Raw genomic sequence first — 18,342 nt, forward strand, 5'->3', positions numbered from 1 at the left:
ATAGTTCGAATTCGGTACTTTCCTCAAACCCTTTAACATTAACATACAAAAGATTTCATCCTCTTTCAAGAAGCATCTCAGTCACAAGAAAATTCTCTTCACCCTACCAAGATATTTCAATAAAAGACTTTGTTAATTCAACTTCTCTATCATCTCTCTCAAGACAACCTCAATCAATTCCATCAACAAATCTGTAAGTTGTTCTTGCTCTTGCTCCTGCTCGTCGCATTGTTTTTTTTTATCCTCCTTCCTTAACCCCACTTCAACCCACTTCACACTTGAAATCCCTTCAAAACTTTCTACTCTATCAGCCCATCAAAGCTTCACTTGTTTACCTTGACGGACTGAAAATACTAACCAGGTACTCAATTCATTACAGAAACCTCAAACTCTCCAATCATAATGGATTCTTTCGGAGCTCAACAACAAGGCGGTGCCCCAAACCGTGGATGCTTTACCTGTGAGTTGGGATCAGATTCTTTACCTTTACCCTTCATTCCTTAAGACGAAACGTCCATTGTCCAACAAATTCGACCTTGCAATCCATCAACTTGTTAGAAGAACAAAAGGAAACTCCGTGGAGGATGAACCATTGTTCAAGATACCATTTGAATTATCAGCTGCTGGGAAACTGGTGGTTGATATTTGGACATTGGATTGAAACATAATTCTTTCGAACGAAAACTCTGCAACAACACTTCTGCACAACCAACAATACATTCAACACTCTGCTTCAAATCAATCATCTTTTAGCATCTTTGGGACATCATACGAATATCGTTTGATTGCATTCTGGAATTCAAGCTGATTGCAAAAATTATAGGCGGAACTGAAGGTCACCAAGCCCGTGAATGCCCAAGCCGTGGACCACCAAAGTGCTACAACTGCGACAGTGAGATATTACCCTACGATCAATAATTCAACATCGTGTTAACATACTGTCAGACCCAGGTCACTTGAGCCGTGATTGCCCAGAGGGACCAAAGGAGAAGGTCTGCTACAGAGTAAGTCCCGAGTTTGGCAAATATTGATTCGTTGAGGTTATTAACAATCTCTTTAGTGCGGTACTTCCGGACACATCTCCAAGGACTGCTCCAACCCACCAACTGAGGGTGCTGGACGTGGTGGTGGATACGGTGGCGGATACGGAGGTGGTGGTGGACAACAGTGCTACAAGGTATGATTCATTACTCTCGCTACATGATTTCTTCCTAACTAGGCATATTTTACAGTGCTCCAAGATCGGCCACATCGCCCGTAACTGCCCAGAGGCTGGTGGCTATGGTGGAAACCAAGGTTACGGAGGTAACCAAGGTGGATACGGTGGTGGATTCGGTGGTGGTGCCCGTCAAGGAAGCCAAACCTGCTTCTCATGTGGCGGTTACGGACATCTTTCCCGTGACTGCACCCAAGGTCAAAAGTGCTACAACTGTGGTGAAGTAAGTTTTTTTCCACATGCATCTCTCATCCAAACAATATACTAACGAAACCTTCAGGTTGGTCACTTGTCCCGTGACTGCAGCCAAGAGACCTCTGAAGCTCGTCGATGCTACGAGTGCAAGCAAGAGGGTCACGAGAAGCTTGACTGCCCATTGAGAAAGAAGGCTTTCGGCCAAGAATAAATTTAAGTGCTTGATGCACGGCGCATGACTACCTCGAGGTCGACTATTTCACACATTCACGGTTAGGAATTATGACGAAACGACAAAACCTTAGGGATTTTTTCGAAGACTAGTAATTTCGTTCAAGGATTACGGGAACAGATAACCTCTTTGTATAATTGTACCGACTTTTTGCGACATCGGAAAAATTTGTCGCCTCTCATTTTCTATTTCCTTTTGAAAAGTAAAATACCTATTCCTCTTTTGGAGTCTTATGCTGCGTTGCTTCCATATCTGAGTTTAGAGTTTGGCCCTCGCTTTTCCAATTTTCTATCGGTACGGATGGATTCAAAAAAGTCATATCACTCAAGATTTTGCGTTTTTTCTTATTTAATTTATTTTGCGAAGGATGAAGTTTCGACTATGATCGATGCTAGATTCCCCATGAAATTTCCATGATGTAAAGGAAAGAAAGGAGATTTATGGATTGCTGGAGCATATGATTCATGAGGCTACGACTTGAGTTATGGAGATTGGTATCGATGGATAAAGATATCTGGTGGGCACTGTCAAGGGACACTGGAGAAGAATGCATGCGAGCGGTCGGATAAAGTAAAGTGAAGTGCTTGAGATCAAGATCAAGAACAAAAATAAGATTAAGAAATGAAGTCAAGATATTTGAAGAGCGTATTTGAAGAGCGTATTTGATTGATTTAGTGATGTAGTGATGACAAGGTGAAGGATGTTTGGTGAAGATTATCAATCAATATGAGTGCGAAGGAACGTTGAAAGCTAAAGAAAAATGAGGATAGGGGGCGATTTAATAGAGAGGAGAAGGATGGAAGAAAGAAGAACCGGAACATTTCTCCTCGTTGTCTGATGAAATTTGCGATGTTGAACGAGCAGTGACGTCGGATTTGGGCTCAAGAGTATGTGTGTAAAGAATGCTACGTCTGGCCTAGGATAGACAACCGAATCGATCTATTGAGACGGGTAGGTAGCAATCGAACATCTGTGTATTTGAATACTGGGTATGATATAGAGCGGAAGGAAGGGTGGGGGGGAACTGGAGTCTGGATTTGAGGATGAGGGAGATGGATTTAATTTGGTTGGGGATGCTGTGTTGCGTGTAAAAACATCCCATTGTATTTTCTCTAATTTTTTTATCTAACTATCTACTCTCCGAACTTGCAATACACATCTCCCCCGCTATCTACTGTATTGTGTCGTATCGTCGTATCTATAATTAGTATAATGTCTTTTTTATGATTCGTCTCTCCGTCAGTTTCTTTCGTCGTATCATTTGTTCCGCAGTTCGCGTTATCCCAATCCCGTATTTGCGCCCTTTCGATCGTTGCTTCATTCCATGTATACCGTAAGCGAAGATGTTGATGCAATAGACAATTGTCGAAAGCAAGCAGAGGAGCAAACAAGCAAAAGGCAAGTAAGCATCCAGCTCCGAACCTTTAAAATTCCCCCCGCAAAATGTCATATGTAAAATCAAATTGGGTATCCCCGCATCATGCAACCGTCCCATTGTAAACGACCTCCACGCAAACACCTCCCTAGACAGTAAACCTCCTCTCATCCTTAACTTCCACCTCCATGGCTCTCGTACCCTTACCTCTTCCACCCTCCTTAACACAATCCCTACCCGCCTCATCAATCTCCTGCCACGCACCCTCTTCATCCTTGATCTTTCTCTCTTCCTTACACTTCTTGCAAATCTCAAAGATATCTCCGCTGCTACTCTCCCAGTGACATTGACTACCTCTACGACTTCTCCAAAAACCCGCCCGTGGTCTATTTTCCCAGCTCCATCGAGGAAGACGGAGCAGACCTTGGGCGATATCGTTCATAGTCATAGATCTTGGAAGTGCGGGATCGTAGCGTTGAGCATTGTTAATCTCGGTACGATGTTCGCGATAAACGCGTTCGTCAATGTTGAGGGGGTTTTCGCGATGGAGATTAAGTTGTCGAAGTAAGGTGTCATAATGTAATTGAGATGAAGGATGGTTGACAATCATACTGGCGTTATTTTCTGCTCCCAGAGTTGTTGGGCGCGGATGTGTAGATGTGTTGTCTTTGGTACGAGTTTGGATTCGCATGAATGGAATGCATGCGAGTCCGATGCTGGCAAATATGATGGAGCAGATATAGACACGTCGATAAGGGGTAGTTGGGTCTTCGATACTTGCTTCTTTTGAAGTGGCGGTGTTGAACACGGCGGATGTAATGGCTAGACCAATGGTTATGGAAAGTCTGTAGGCTGTCTGAATAATTCCGACACCGAGGGATGCTTGGGTTGGCATTTGTTTATTTGCGTAGAGCTGCTTTTTGTCAGAGGCCAACAGGTAGATGCCAGGAGAAAATAATAACAAAAGTGATGGGAAAGGAAGTAAAGTTAGAAGAGAAAACTTACATTCGCGACGATGAATTGAAAATCCGCACCGATGACTGTAATGACAAGCGCCGGGAACAAAAATAACCAATATGATGTATCTTCCTTGATGAATAGCAATAAAATCGCCCCCGCGAGATACATCAAAGATCCAATACCCATCACAATGGTCCCATGCACTTTTTGAATAAGCCATTGACCCAAGAAACTCCAAAATACTCCTGCCACTGCTTGAGGCAACATACGAGCAGCAATTTGTAATGGTGTGTAATGTTGAACATCCTGCATGTACAATGTAATCCAGAATTCGTTTGTGATGAATGACATGTATCCGAATCCCATACAGATTACACAAAGACTAAAGTTGCCGTTGCGCCAAACCGAAAGATCGAGAAGGGGGTTTTCGTAAAAGTATTCCCAGACAATAAATCCGAGGATGAAGAACACACCAAATATAAGTAAAAGAACGACGTGTACTGATAGCCAACCAATTTGAGGTCCTTCTCTGCGAAGTCATTAGTATAAGTGTAGAACAGGAAATGATTGATAACCTACGTCAATCCTGCTGACAACAAAGCGACAGCCAAGACAATGAATATAGAGCCAGCATAATCGAATCTCCGAATCGCATCTGATCTATTACTCACTCTTGTAATCACTGGTACCGTCCAAAAAGCAAGTATAACCAAAAAGAAGAAGAAGATAGCCATGACGACAAAACTTGCTCTCCATCCATAATATTTGACCGCGAGACCGGATGAAATACTTCCTAAAATGAAGCCGACCGGATTACCAGTTCCAAGAGCACCACATGCCATATTTCTTCGACGGCCTTCCGGATAAGCAGTGAAGAGGATACCGAGAGCTGGTGGAGCAATTACTGCTGTACAAATTCCAAGAAGACCACAGATAACGATTAGTTCATATGGACCGGGACTCCAAGCGGCGACGAGAGCAAAGGCACTCATGAATAGTAGCCCGATAAGTAATTGAATCTTTCGACCCATTTCATCCGCTACTTTGCCGAAGAAAAGCATGAAAGAACCGCTGCCAAGACTAATTAATTGTTAGCATCCTACTGCTTGATCCACGTCTGTGAGAGTGGACATCATAGATATATATGGAAGAATTACCCAACTGCAGCTGCGATCCAGGTTACTTGAGAGGCAGAGGCTATTAATCCTTGGCCAATCGTGTTGGTCATGATAAGTATAACACCCTGTATGATGGTCGTAGAGGACGAAGCAAGCATAACCGTAAATACGAAAGCCCATTCTTGAGCCCAGTTTGAGAAGCATGCGGGTCGGGAGTTTGTGTCGTGGTCGGTCATAATTTGCAATCCACCTGGCTCGAGATTGCATTCTTTGATCGTAGGGTCGCAGATTGAAGAGGTCGAGTTGGGATAACAGGCGTTGGCAGCAATTAGTTCTGGGGCTCCACGAAAGATTCGTCCCGGAGGAAGATAGATTGTGGGCGGAAGAACATCAACGTGAGCAGGAAGCTCCGCTTCACTCTTTTCAATATCAAGAGAGCCTGCCATCTTTATGAGTATTCGCAGGTGTCGTACTTGCCTCTCAGTATGATCGAACTCTATGCGACGAAGCGGAAAGGTTAAATTAAGATAGTTAAGAAGTTCTTGCCTGTATGTTGTTTGTATCGGCGTGTATTGACGATTGCAGAAAGACAGATTTGTAGAAATCGAATTAGTGGAAGAAATCGGATACCTAAATAGTGAAATCTGCGAGAATTTGATAAAGTGATTGTTGAGGATCTTGATCCACTCCTGGATGGTAAAGCAAGTTAGTTTTGTGTCTCGGGACCAAGAAGAGACCGGAATCGGCAAATGATTTTATTCGAGGGGGTCATATGAGACGAGAAATTCCCGATAAAACTTTCGGATGCGAAAGCACGATGTCAACACGGAGAATGATTTTGTTGATGTACTGGCGATGATTCTAAGGTGGGCTTACATTAATTGGGCGCTTAAGATATTCGAAGATTATGATATATGACGAGGAACCCAGGAGAAGCCTTGCTACAATTCCTATTCTGCTTGTCACTGAATAGCACTGGGAATATCTCTTCCTAACACTTGGAGCATGAAAAGCTTGGTAAAAATTGCAAATTGGTTCACAAGCAACCCCCTCTCTATCCAATCCCAAATGTACCTGACAGGTGACTTGAAGGAGCGCTGTTAATGGATTTGACAATGATAATTCACGATATCCTCCGACGTCGCTGCACATGTTCCATAAGTTTCATATGATAAGTTGAAGTCTGAAACAGGTCGGAATATTTCGAACATGGAATTCACTCGGAAGAAAAGTAGTAGATCAGAGATGGCAAGAGCACTCTAATAAGTTCACAGACGTAGAGTTTAGGAGTAATTATTTCGTTGAAGGAAAGATCTACCCCTCAATAAATGTAAAACTCTGACAGTTCGATAAGAGGGCTTCTGAAGGGAAGTAATGTATGGTTAAACTTGGTGACGGAATGACGCAGCCGCCAACCACAATTATGAACGGTGTAGGTAGGTCGATGTCACCTTTCAGTATTTCTGATACTAGAGCGAGATGATTAAAATAAGACCTACGACCTCCATCTATAAAAATAGGAGTGCACATGCGCGATTGTGAATTAATGTAGTGATTCACCACAGTCATTGCTTTTTATCATAATGACTTGGACAACGATGAGAGAAGATTATTTCAATGACAGCAAGCGTCGGAAAGAAGTTTTACTCCATATTGACAGAACATCAAGGGCAATTGCTTCGAATTGAATATCACTTGAGATTCTGGTCGTTTCTTGAAGGTAGGACGTTGTCCTACATAGATACCGATGTCACTTGGTTCCAACAGAAGAGAATCATTCCATTCTCCAGCTTCGAATTCTTTTAGTACAAATTCTTTGGTACAACAATTTCCGAGCCGTGCCTTTCCTCAGGAATGATTATATGAGGCTGAACTCTCAATGTTTGGTCCTTCAACTCGAGGGACTTGCCATTGGTATGTGCCATTATGTCTGCACGGAATCAAGGTCTAGTGAACACTGGTTCTAGCTCTCGAATCATCAATTGCATACCATAGGACACATTTTCATGAGGCAATGAAAGGCAGGATATATTTCTAAAGTGCGTTACGATACATGGTGGTTTGTGAAGTGAAATGGAGTTACAATGCTTTTGTTGTGCTGATTCTGTCTAAAGTTGTTCAATTGTCGGTGATTCTTCGGATCGGAATGTGAAAAAGGGCTCTCCGAGGCTAGCAAACATGGCCTGACGGTTCTGAATACAAACCAATTGAGAACCCTTCCTTTGATTTATTTAACAGTCCATTGTTCAAGATTCTCCAAGAAAAACTTCACCATCATGCTGTGAGCAAAGTTCAATCCCATACTTCCTGTGTTCAGATGAATTTTTCCTCCGTTTAACCATGGTACGCATGTTGAAGTCCAGTTTACTATGTCCGTTTTCACTGGTTTATCAAGCTTAATCGATCACTGAGGTTACGTCTAGTGAAAATAATCAAAGAAAGCTTGATTATTCCTCAACCCTGCTACACTTCTATAAACTTCCCTCTGACCCTAGCTACAATGTTACCATACAAGAAAGTTCCCCTTGACTTCAGACAGTGGGAACAACTTCCTCGACGATCATATCTTCTCTGATATCCAGATTTGCCAACATGTAGTCATAATCCTCCTCATCCTCATCTTCATCTTCGTCGCCATGGAACTCTCTCATTTGGTTAGGGGTTCCGAATTGAGCTTGCTCATCCCACATCGTCGCATTGCGTGGCAAGACAACAAAAGCCCGCTGTCCTATCACAGCATCGCCTGGGATATCCAGCTCTAAACCTGAGCTTGTCCGATATACAGGCGCACCAGGAAGTCTCTTGCCGAGACCGTTACGTCTTTTCATCTTCTTCTTCTGGCCTGCATCTGGATCGTTGTCCGTCCCATCTTCAGCCGAGTCGCCATCATTTGCTGTACCACCAGGACCAATGACCTCGTTATCGTCATCGGCGTCACATTCTTCTGAGTTACAGTACCCAATATCTCCCGAATTAGAAAATTTGGCTGTGAATGTACATTTTCCACCATTGTTACCCGTGCAGTAACTGCTCTTGTAAAAAGCGCTAATGATTCCGCCTTGCTTACGATTCTGAGCGGCCGGTACACAATGGTTGAGGCGTGTTGTAGCACCATTGCTAGGAATTGATGACGCGAATGGATATTCATCACATTGAAACCCGGAAGCGTGGTCCTTTTTTACTGAACAGCGGTTACCACCTGAAGCGATGCAACCGGCAGCTTTACGGCGGTTACGCTTTGTGGACGAGTCAGGTCTGTCGTATTGCAAACTTTCGCCTATTCCGGCGCAGAAAGCTCCTGTGATTAACAGTGTCAACTAGGGAATTTATGGAAAGGAAAGGGTTAAAGGAGAAGAAAAAGGCGTATGGCTACCATAGCACATGTTGGTACATATCTCGTCCAAGCCGTCATTGCACACAAAAATCATAAGATCATCGGGGTCCGCGCGAACTTTGAGATCTGTATCAGGAGTGCCAATGGCAGATGTTGCCGCAGCAAGGGCGAGGAATGAAGCAATTAGGCTGACACTCTTCATGATGATGGGTAAAGTCTGGAGAAAGAGAAGTGCAGATAACAAGCTATTGTGTTGTATCTGGGTATTTGTTGGGTGAAGTTGTAGGATAATGTTTTCGGATTGGACTCGACACAAGTGACGAAAGCACATCTTTATATACTTGCTGTGCCAGTATCTGAGTTTTGCTTGAGCCCAGCTTCTATATTGAAATTTGGTCAGTCGTCGCTACATTCATCGCCTCCACATCATCCGTCATACTTCTGTGCCTTGCTGCCGTAAGATAATTCAATCCTTCGTACCCAGACCGAAAACTGCAGCTTCAAAATATCTCAAGTGATGCGAATCAAACGAATGATCACCAATTCCTTAACACGACTTGCGCGAGTGTGATGTTTTAGCTAAAATGGAGCTGTGGTGAGTATGGCACAAGTTTCTTGGCAAGTTGTTGACCAGATTGAGTAGGATTTTGGGTGAGTAACAATAAGTGTTGTTGAACAGCAGACAAATTCATTTGCCGACAAAACAGACGATCCAAGCTATGCTTACCACAGGCGTCGTTGTAAATGTCTCTGCTACTGTTGAACTTCCCTGTGCCTGACTACCCGGATGCAGTCATAGGAGGTGATGGTTGAGGTACACATGTATTACCATCACCTTCAATGCCGGGGGAAGCTGAAGCTCACAAGCATAATGCACTTGACAAAACATGGGTTGCATTCTCACAATAGTTGTCCTCTCTCGGCTTGTCGAACAATTATGAAAGACGGACACGCCAAGTTGGATAGGCTTGCATGCTCGAGAGATTTGGTACAGACCGAAACCGACAAATCTTACAGAACAAAACTGGAAAGATCGTGCTGCCTTCGTACAGAATTGATCAGCTCGATGAGTTATGACCTCATGATTATCGTCTTTAACCCTCACTTCTCAGGATTTGCAGGGCTGTGGCACACTTTTAAGTAGAAACACCATGTTGGCTTCGAACATTCCAAGTAAGCTGTGGTGCGTAAGATCTGGGGTATGTCGGACATGCTATAATGCTGTAGCTATCGAAGATCTTTACCATTGACGTGAAACAGCCACCTCATGCTTCTGAAAACGGTGCGCGAGTAATGGAGATCACATTCACTTGCAGAGCCCCAAAGATCGCCATCATTATTATGCACTATACATATCTGAAGCTGAAAGACATATCATATTTCACGACGATCCAAAAAAATATTATAGCTCATCACGTAAGCGACTGCCGAAGGTTCATATGAATCTTTATACCTTGCGGAGAAGTGGAATAAGTAGTAAATGACGGCATTGTCTTACATCTTGATAACTCATATCATATAAATTTACCGCGATATGTTTTAGAAACACAGCGTATACCACCGCCAATCGTAATCGTCTCATTAATTGGGGGCTTGTTTGAAGAACCGTTGACGTTGGGGGTGTAAATAATGCTATCGTGCCGCAAAGGATTCAAAACGTTACGCTGACTGGTTCAATTGACGTCAGTGGTTACACAATTAAAGTGATCGCTTATGTAATTGGAATATTTATCTGTTTAGGTAGGGCGACTACATACCCTGAGTTGCAATACATCGAAGATGAACAAAACTTTAAGCCGTTTTAACTTTACACCATTGCCTCCTTACCTTTTTCCAAGCTATCAAGCCAAGTCTACCTGTTTATTTAACGATTCACCGTAGCAAATACTACTCCAAACCTCAAACAATTACCCTTGGTGCCATTCGATCAAAACTTAAACCGCCATGTCCAATGAGCCAGATCTTTCGCTACCATTAACGGCGCCGTCAATGGTACGTTATCGTGAGCACACACTTAACTTACCCCCAACGGTCTTGTACACTCTCGTCGATTTGACCGATGCAGAACTTGAGGAGTGTCAACGCGAGTGCGAAAGTAAGTGTATCGAATGTGGGAGGGATCGGGTACTTTTGTTTGCCTCGCTCCGCAATCGCGATTTGTCGGCCAACCGTTGCGTGCTGTATTTGATTATCACATCGATTTGGCAGCACAAAACATCTTTGAGCCTTTTCACTTTATCGCCGCTGTTGAAAAAGACTGGAGAAGCAAAGGTGTCATACTAGTCACACTGAACAAGATGGATGCCGAGGACTCTAATTGTAATGTTGATTCCTTTCGTACCAAAGCTGCTGATTCCGGCTTAAATCTCGCAAACCTACAAATTGCGAATATGGGTTGGACGAATTGAAAGATTTCACTAGGCTACATTCCGACGAAGAAGATGATGAAGACGATAAAACTGACAAAAATAAGAACGACGATGATTTTAATAATGATGATGGCCCACCAGCACCAATCAAAAATATCCCTCTAGGTTACTACATTCCCATCTATATCCACTCAAGTTTACTCGAAGAAGATGTTGTTGCCAAGCTGGAGCCAGGGTTCAAACATAAGTCGCCAGAGGACTTGGCCTGCCGCGTTCAAGCCAAACTCACGCCACCATTTTCTACCACCAGTCCAACATCTACTCGGGACCTCATCCAACAGGCCATTCTTATTCATCCCAAGCGCTGTTCAAAGAACAAATGGCTGCACAAAACTCACATCCTGGTCATCGACACGGCGAACCCTGATAAGAACGGCATGCTGATGGTTAAATTACCGTCGTGGGACGGAAGCCACTCAGAAACGACAGGAAACACAAGCTTACGCGGCATCGGTAAAGGAACATTTACTACCCCTCCGCACATCCGCATTCCGTATTCTTGCAACGATGGTCTTCAGACACGTTACCTAATCCTGGCTAACGGTGATGCTGATTGGCCATTGGAGAGTGTGCGCGAGCAGCCAGTCTTCATTGTCTTCCAGTACGACACGCATGGCAAAGAGCTTGGCTTTTGTGCTGACTCAATTGATTCCGAGGCCGCCAAACGGAGCCCTGGAGAGGAGAGATTGGTTTATGCGCCTCAAGTAATTAAGCGGCCAGGTCATAGTCTAAAGCAGATTAAATGGAGTTATGATGAGGCAGTGAAACGATTTTCATAGTTTTGCCGTGAAAAGCGTTTCGTCGAGGGTCTTGATAAGACCTTTTTCATCTGTGTAGATGGTGATGATGTGAATAAGACAGGGTTGTTACTTGCTCGTAGAAAATGGGATGGGAACTTGTGGGACCGAACTCGAGATGAACTACTCGATCTGCCTATCGATGATGTCAAGACTGTGAGGGTTCCAGTCAAAGAGGCACTTGCCATACTAGAGAAAGGGAGGAAGGGTGAAACAGATGGAATGAGTGATAGCTTGAAGGATTTCTTCTTGTAAACGTCCCCAAGTGAGCGCCGTTACACTTGATATGATACCAAATAAGTAACTTGATAAGGAAATGGGAATGAAGTGATAAAAACGCTCGTTCATTGTGCTAGTGATTGCCACCTAGTTTGATTTTCACTCGGACCTTCATCGTGTACTAGACAGTCATCCTCGGCACAGTTGGTGTATGCGGGGTTGGCAGCACCGCCAACGATCTTGTATCATAACAAGTTACAGTGTCTTCCTCGGAAGTAATCTGATTAAATACTCTCATGTTATCTATACTTAGTATCTTGATACAGATGTAACCATCAACCATTAAAGAGGTTCAGGCCTCGGCTCTTGCCGTTTCAACCTCAACCCAGAGGACCGAAGCTCAAGCGGCGAGATTCTGACAATATCCCAACATCATGCCTTATGTGTGTTCTTTTCTTACTCCGAACGCTTTTCATTGCATCATTAAGCCCCATTAACCATGCTCTTTCTCTCTTCAACCTATTGCGTTTACATCATCCTCCATCCCAACCCGTATTGGCCATGTCCAAGGTGCAGGATCGATTTGTCAGTCTGATTCTATTGTCTTTCAAACCGAAATGACGCAAGAATATCGATGTGCTCTTCTAAGATTTTGCGAGAGGTAAATCAGAACGTCACCATGAAATCCACAGATAGTGATTGGAGTGCTGCAGAAAGGGTCTCTCATTGATTCATCTGCGATTTGTGAAAGACGGAATTCTGCTCTTGTGTGCCCCTCTTGCATTTTCACCTTTGATTCTCAATTTAAGTTTACCATCCTTGTTGTGTCTCTAAGGATTAGAGGTATCACAAGCCAGCATTTGGGACCTCGTCGGAGTGTCTTTCGATTGATTTGGGACCCGCCTGATGTTTCATCTCATCTCCGATATCTAGACATCGGTCCTAGATCACATTGATTGGTGTATAACTGAGTGCAACAATTTACTCAGACTCCGCTTTTATGTTTTTGATTGTGTAGATATTTCGAAATAGCTTCAAACAGGCAAAGACGGTACGACCACCTTCGAATTCCTATTGTACTGACTGTCCCTCATACACGACGCGACATGTGAAGGTGAAAGTGTTGATGGCGAAGGAATCGTGTGCGAGAGACATGTTGGAGAGAAAACTAATGGTGCGATACGTAGAGATGCTCGCCGAGAAGTATGCGACAATTCCATCATTTCGTCACCACTCCCTTGTGATCTCGAATCATGACTCTCTTCTGAACTCGAATCAAGACTTGGAGACTCCTCGTGAATTTCCATTGATTTACTTGCACTTCTATCGACCTCAATCCGGTCATCCAAATGAATTTTTATAGTCTCCAGGCTTCCTTCTGCATTCTGTCCAGGTCTTGGCTCGCTGTAGCATGCCGTGTTAATTCCCATCTCGACATCATCTGACGGTTCTACTTTCCTCGCCCGATTTGTGGGAATTCTCAATGATGGTAGTGATGGAATTGCCCCGTTTCGGAAATTATTGGGGAAGATTCTTCGAAGTAGTGGTCGGAGAGTAGCGAGAGATGCGGCAAATATAGCCATTCCAGGTTCAACGGTCGACCAAACGGCTAGGGGGATGCTTTTAAAGAGGAAATCATCATGATCCAATATAGTTGAAACGGTGGGAATGCGAATGATGGTTGCTGTACTAGCACTGTGCGGCATATTGCATTAGCTCTTTGTTCACAAGGTACGATTAAAGGAAGGAGAGAAGGCAAGATGAAGAATGATTAACGCACACAATACCACACGCGACAATTCCCCCGACAATAAGCTTTATACCAGTTGGCATCTGCACATTCCACAACATGACAATCGGCAGTAAAGCTAATGCCCAATCACTTCCAGCACTTATAATGCTATGCAAATACGTTCCACCCAAAACAATTCCTCTAGGCAAACAATTTTCCGTACTTCTGTCAAGAGTCGTGGCGTATCGTTCCCAAATGTAAGGTATAGGCCAGCACTGTATAACCACGCACCAGAAATATACGAAGCCGAAGAGTATCACAATCCACATAATGACTTTTACAGCGACTCGATGCCAGGGAATAACCATAATTCGGAGGTAGAAAAGGGCAATGGCAGTTTTTATTATAGTCATCGCCACGACATAGGACCATTCACCGAAATACCAATACTTTTTATGAAGTTAGTAAAATTTCGAATTGAATGATGGCTCATATTTCAGACGAAGAAGGAACTTACTCTGGTTGCCCGTAGGAAATTGTTTTCCTCCAAATCTACCTGATGTCGTCCGGTTCCATAGTGTAATCCTGTTAAAACAAAACTCGTGTACATGGTATAAACGGCCTATTGTTCCATATTCAATTAGCTATCAATTCTTCTATTCAATTGAAACAATGGTACATCTACACACCAAACTGACTATCATCAACCAATCATCCCATCCCATGAATTTCTGTATGAAGTACCTGACATAAGTTCTTAATGTCACCCCGATAAATGCCAAAGGGTAACAAACACACACAGCTACATATAGCTGCCATGCATCACTGTCCGCCATTCCGAAAGAAATTCTGATTATCCGTTATCTTACATGTTATTATCGATACTGAATGTAAGATCTTCATATGCATCCCAACATTAAAGCAAAGCGCCAGGGGAACACGCGATGCACAGAGAAAGATTTATGGGCATCCGGGCTTTAAGACATCTCTTTCCAACCCTATCCTTGGAACGGCCATTTCATCATTAGCCTGGAAATTCCCCGTTACACGATCCCGGAATTCCAAATGTATTGCCATCCATCAAGAACTTAAGGAGAGGTTCGTGCGTGTGTATCTGTTAATTGTTAGCACGGAGTACTAATTGATGAACCTGTCCGCAGATCATCGACCCATCGCCCCCCTGTATAGATTCGAAGCACGGATGAACCCCACAAAGTAAAGTTTTCCCTGCGTAAACCACAGTATTCTTGAGGTGCGGGAAATTCCCGATACGCGTGGTTTATCGAAAAATGATGATATCGATACCAGTGTGTACCTCGCTCACCTCGGTGTCATACCAAGGTGGACGTTGTGAATGCTCGGGTTGTAGCAGTGGAAGAGGTGGAGGAGGTGTCGAATCAATAATGCCCTAAGTTAAGGCTATACACTGGTCGGCAAGTCCCGCTTTCCATATCTATGCCTAGAAGCGGCAAAGCCCGAGTGTTAATTCAGCATCTCCGGGCTGAGAAAGGGTTTCGTTACATGTAGGTTTTATCAGTTTAATCTCAATCTTAGTTACTTAAAATACGAGTGTTAGTAGGCTCATTATGGCATTACTATGGTCGTACCACCAGTGGGTGCACAGACTCACGGGACACTTAAGAGGAAAAGCACAATTTCACACCAAAAAGAGCTATTTTGATAATTCAATTAAAATTCAAAAAATTGATATTTGATTTTGAAATTAAGAATTATTATTTTTAAATATAAGAATTTTATATAATAAAAATTTTATTTTATAAAACAATAAAATTCAAGTTTATATAATCAATTATATAATATTCTATTAAAAGATTTGATAGGAAAATATATTATTTGATTTTTAAATTCAATATTCATTTTTAAGATTTAATCTTTATATATTATATAAATCTTATATTTATAAATCATATATTTTAATTTGAATAATATTTAATAGAATTTAGAATTTTGATTGAGTTTTGAAATTGATAAATTTGAGTGTGAAATTGTGCTTTCCTATTATGTTGTCCCGTGAGTCTGTGCACCTACTGGTGTACACTGAAAAGGTCAAAAGCTGACAAAACTATCATTGGCTAAGATTGACTTCTTGGCGAGGGTTAGTTTATTGCCGATGTCTTGTTCATTTCTCTTTTGGAAATAAAACATAATTAGCACACCAGAGAAACTCTGGACTTTTGCAAATTTTCGTTTAAACGGTTCGTATACTTTCTGTTTGCTGGAGTTCAGTAGGGGGGTGAATTTTTTGTTTCTTATTTATTTCCATTTTTATAATACTTCTTACCTGCGAAGATCTTTCTAAGATCCTACAAATGCAATATTTGAAGGCGAAGTATAAAATTATTCAATGTACTCTGTAGAATGATCAATGTATTAATTGATTATTTTAGTTTTATGTTGTGAAAAACATTCATTTTAGATTTCCTAGGGTCGAGGAGAAAAGTTTAATAATTTTACATCTCTTGTCATGCTATGTGCTCTACCTGCTGTTGAAAGGTCTTTGGATGATCAATTAAAGGGGATATTCTCGCTTCGAGTGGTCAATGTCTTCTAGTAAGATTTGAGGTTTGCTTATGAGATAACTATATGGAACTTCAATTCTGATCACCAATTTTGGGTATATAGTAGCAGGTAGAATAAGATCATCCCCATAGAAGATGTTGCGATTTTCCGATAGCGTATAAGAATGTGAGAGAAGATTTGCAATTGTTATGAAAATGACGTATACAAAGTTCTTGGGCGGAAATCAGTCCATTGAAAGCAAGACTTGCCCAGTTATAATGTATAAACCCCCAATTGAGACTTCGGATTAACAGAAATCATATAAGAAGACGTCAAATAGTTGAGTCGCTGAGGGGATAGGATTAAATTATGTTGCACATCGCAAAGCGGTGGAAGTAAAGTTACCAAACGTAGATCACAAATGGACTTGGACTTGGACTTGGACCAATCGATTGAGCGGGCATTCCTTTTTAAATTGTTATGTTGCATGTCGTAAAGCGGTGGATTAAAGTATGTTCTGGCAATATCATGGATTCTGCTCTTTTGATCACGGGAGAAGAGTGAGGTCATGACCAATTAAATGGGCGATCCGGAAATCCAGACTCAAATGTTGCATGTCATAAAGCGGTGGACGGAGGTCTTCAGTTTTGACGCAGCTTGACCCAAGAGAGTGCACTCTATAAAATGAGTAGCTCCTGCCGTTTGGCATTCTTGTTGCATGTCGTAAAGTGGTATGGCTGCTTTTAACGCATTCATTCCTCAGCAGAGTGATTGGGAATTAATGAGAAATTAAATTACTACTAAATTATATCATCAAGTAGATGTCAAACATGGTCGCTCTAATATATACCGCCAGAAACATGAGATATAAATTTAATCAAGTCACTACATCTACTACAGGTTTTGTTTGAACCACATTGGGTCAGCTTCCTGTGCTTGGAAGGTCATCAAGTATGTCAGAACTTGGTATTGGCGTATTGTCAGTTATTTTGCGTCGATTTACTCAATCTCGCATGCTCATGAAGACTTCAATTTTCAATCCCAATGTCTAACAGAAATATTGATTGACATCTCTGAGGTATATTATCGTGATGACCGAGGGGACAGAAAGTACGGCACGACGTGAAACCTTTATGGAAACACGAAATCGGCAATGAGGCATCCGCGAACATCGCGAAATTACAATCAAACACATTAAAGACAATTCACCTTGGATACCTGCATGACGGGAGTTAGCAGAATACCCGTATGGGCCATTCCGCACGCAATTGACATGCCTCGGAGAGCCCTACATGACCTTGTTCTTGTTCACTTCCCCGCATTTTTTTGAATTTCAAGGCCGTGTTTATCTTAGCGTCATATATATTATTTATGTTAGGTTAAAATTGACAGGAACATAATAATTCTCGGAAAGAGCCAATGTTGCTTCGTTGATGATTGGTATATCATAGATATTTATATAAAAATATGAACACAATAGTCTGAGCGTCTGTCGCGTAAAGTCGCTTCGACCCCTGATGAGCAGTGTCTTCAACTAGGTTTGTGGAAAAAGTCAACTATAAGAAGCTATGAATGTCTCATCAGAGATAGTAATTGTTCCAAAAGGTTGTAATGTTGGAATGAAAAATTGTTTCGATTATTTAGGTGCTGAAGCGCCACAAAGAGAAGCCTCAATCACGGTATTTACAATGAAAGTAAATTTGAGAGTTCATTATAGAATGATTACCACCCAAATTTTGATTCCAAGCCACCAGATTTTGAGATATGCAACAAAGCTGAAAAAAGAGTTGAGATGATCAGATATGCAACATTATCAATAAGAGTCACCTAAATCTGCAAGAAGTAGGTAGGCAGCATGAATTGTGGATAATTTAGTTCAACCGCTAGAAATCAAGACATGAGACGTTTCCGTATTGTAAAGTTTTGGATTAGCCAATACAAGAAGCAGCTTATTTGGGAAGCGGAAAAAGATAAGATCAGAGGTAGGAAGTTGGCGAGTAGCTTAGAACTCTTTGTTTACGGCTATAAATTAAGACGGTGTCATTGGCTCTGTGTATTGCATACTTCGAACATGAGACATTGATATATGCAAGCTTGGCCCGACGGTGCCGTTTTTATAATGTTTGCAGCCCAGCAGATATAAATGTGGAGGAACGTCTCACCCTCGGCCAAGGAGAGCCTCCTCGCCGCTTTTTTGTAGACGTGCAACATTAGA

At 42.2% G+C, this 18,342-nt stretch overlaps 5 protein-coding genes across 5 annotated transcripts; 2 read left to right on the top strand and 3 right to left on the bottom strand.

The window, feature by feature from the left end:
- Positions 1-2,311, top strand: EAE97_011431 (uncharacterized protein). Its single transcript, XM_038881946.1, has 7 exons — positions 1-193; positions 380-460; positions 824-892; positions 946-1,004; positions 1,061-1,177; positions 1,233-1,439; positions 1,497-2,311. Exons 2-7 carry the CDS (start codon positions 403-405, stop codon positions 1,620-1,622), a joined length of 636 nt encoding a protein of 211 aa, XP_038727172.1. The 5' UTR covers positions 1-193; positions 380-402; the 3' UTR covers positions 1,623-2,311.
- A 464-nt stretch (positions 2,312-2,775) lies between these two features.
- On the bottom strand, positions 2,776-5,542 carry EAE97_011432 (uncharacterized protein; the record flags this gene model as incomplete). The annotated part of the gene is made up of 4 exons (XM_038881947.1): positions 2,776-3,931; positions 4,024-4,507; positions 4,558-5,058; positions 5,136-5,542. The coding sequence occupies 4 exons, from the start codon at positions 5,540-5,542 to the stop codon at positions 3,167-3,169; spliced, it is 2,157 nt and encodes a 718-aa protein (XP_038727173.1). The 3' UTR covers positions 2,776-3,166.
- Positions 5,543-7,627: 2,085 nt separating this feature from the next.
- EAE97_011433 (uncharacterized protein) lies at positions 7,628-8,632 on the bottom strand (the record flags this gene model as incomplete). The annotated part of the gene is made up of 2 exons (XM_038881948.1): positions 7,628-8,394; positions 8,470-8,632. The coding sequence occupies 2 exons, from the start codon at positions 8,630-8,632 to the stop codon at positions 7,628-7,630; spliced, it is 930 nt and encodes a 309-aa protein (XP_038727174.1).
- Positions 8,633-10,374: 1,742 nt separating this feature from the next.
- On the top strand, positions 10,375-11,911 carry EAE97_011434 (uncharacterized protein; the record flags this gene model as incomplete). Its single annotated transcript, XM_038881949.1, has 3 exons — positions 10,375-10,525; positions 10,842-11,563; positions 11,639-11,911. The coding sequence occupies 3 exons, from the start codon at positions 10,375-10,377 to the stop codon at positions 11,909-11,911; spliced, it is 1,146 nt and encodes a 381-aa protein (XP_038727175.1).
- Positions 11,912-12,073: 162 nt separating this feature from the next.
- On the bottom strand, positions 12,074-15,047 carry EAE97_011435 (uncharacterized protein). Its single transcript, XM_038881950.1, has 4 exons — positions 14,297-15,047; positions 14,125-14,229; positions 13,656-14,056; positions 12,074-13,570 (listed from the first exon to the last, which is right to left on the bottom strand). The coding sequence occupies exons 1-4, from the start codon at positions 14,441-14,443 to the stop codon at positions 12,910-12,912; spliced, it is 1,314 nt and encodes a 437-aa protein (XP_038727176.1). The 5' UTR covers positions 14,444-15,047; the 3' UTR covers positions 12,074-12,909.
- Between the last annotated feature and the right edge of the window lie 3,295 nt (positions 15,048-18,342).

The sequence above is a fragment of the Botrytis byssoidea genome (genome assembly GCF_014898295.1).
Source record: "Botrytis byssoidea strain MUCL 94 chromosome Unknown BBYS_037, whole genome shotgun sequence".
Taxonomy (NCBI): Eukaryota; Fungi; Ascomycota; class Leotiomycetes; order Helotiales; family Sclerotiniaceae; genus Botrytis; species Botrytis byssoidea.

Coding starts and splice junctions, on each gene's coding strand:
- EAE97_011435 (XM_038881950.1), bottom strand. CDS start 14,443: ATGGCGGACAGTGATGCATGGCAGCTATATGTAGCTGTGTGTGTTTGT. Junction 14,230..14,296: donor GGTTGATGATAGTCAGTTTG/GTGTGTAGATGT, acceptor ATGGAACAATAG/GCCGTTTATACCATGTACAC. Junction 14,057..14,124: donor ATTTCCTACGGGCAACCAGA/GTAAGTTCCTTC, acceptor CTTCATAAAAAG/TATTGGTATTTCGGTGAATG.
- EAE97_011431 (XM_038881946.1), top strand. CDS start 403: ATGGATTCTTTCGGAGCTCAACAACAAGGCGGTGCCCCAAACCGTGGA. Junction 1,005..1,060: donor AGGAGAAGGTCTGCTACAGA/GTAAGTCCCGAG, acceptor CAATCTCTTTAG/TGCGGTACTTCCGGACACAT. Junction 1,178..1,232: donor GTGGACAACAGTGCTACAAG/GTATGATTCATT, acceptor CATATTTTACAG/TGCTCCAAGATCGGCCACAT.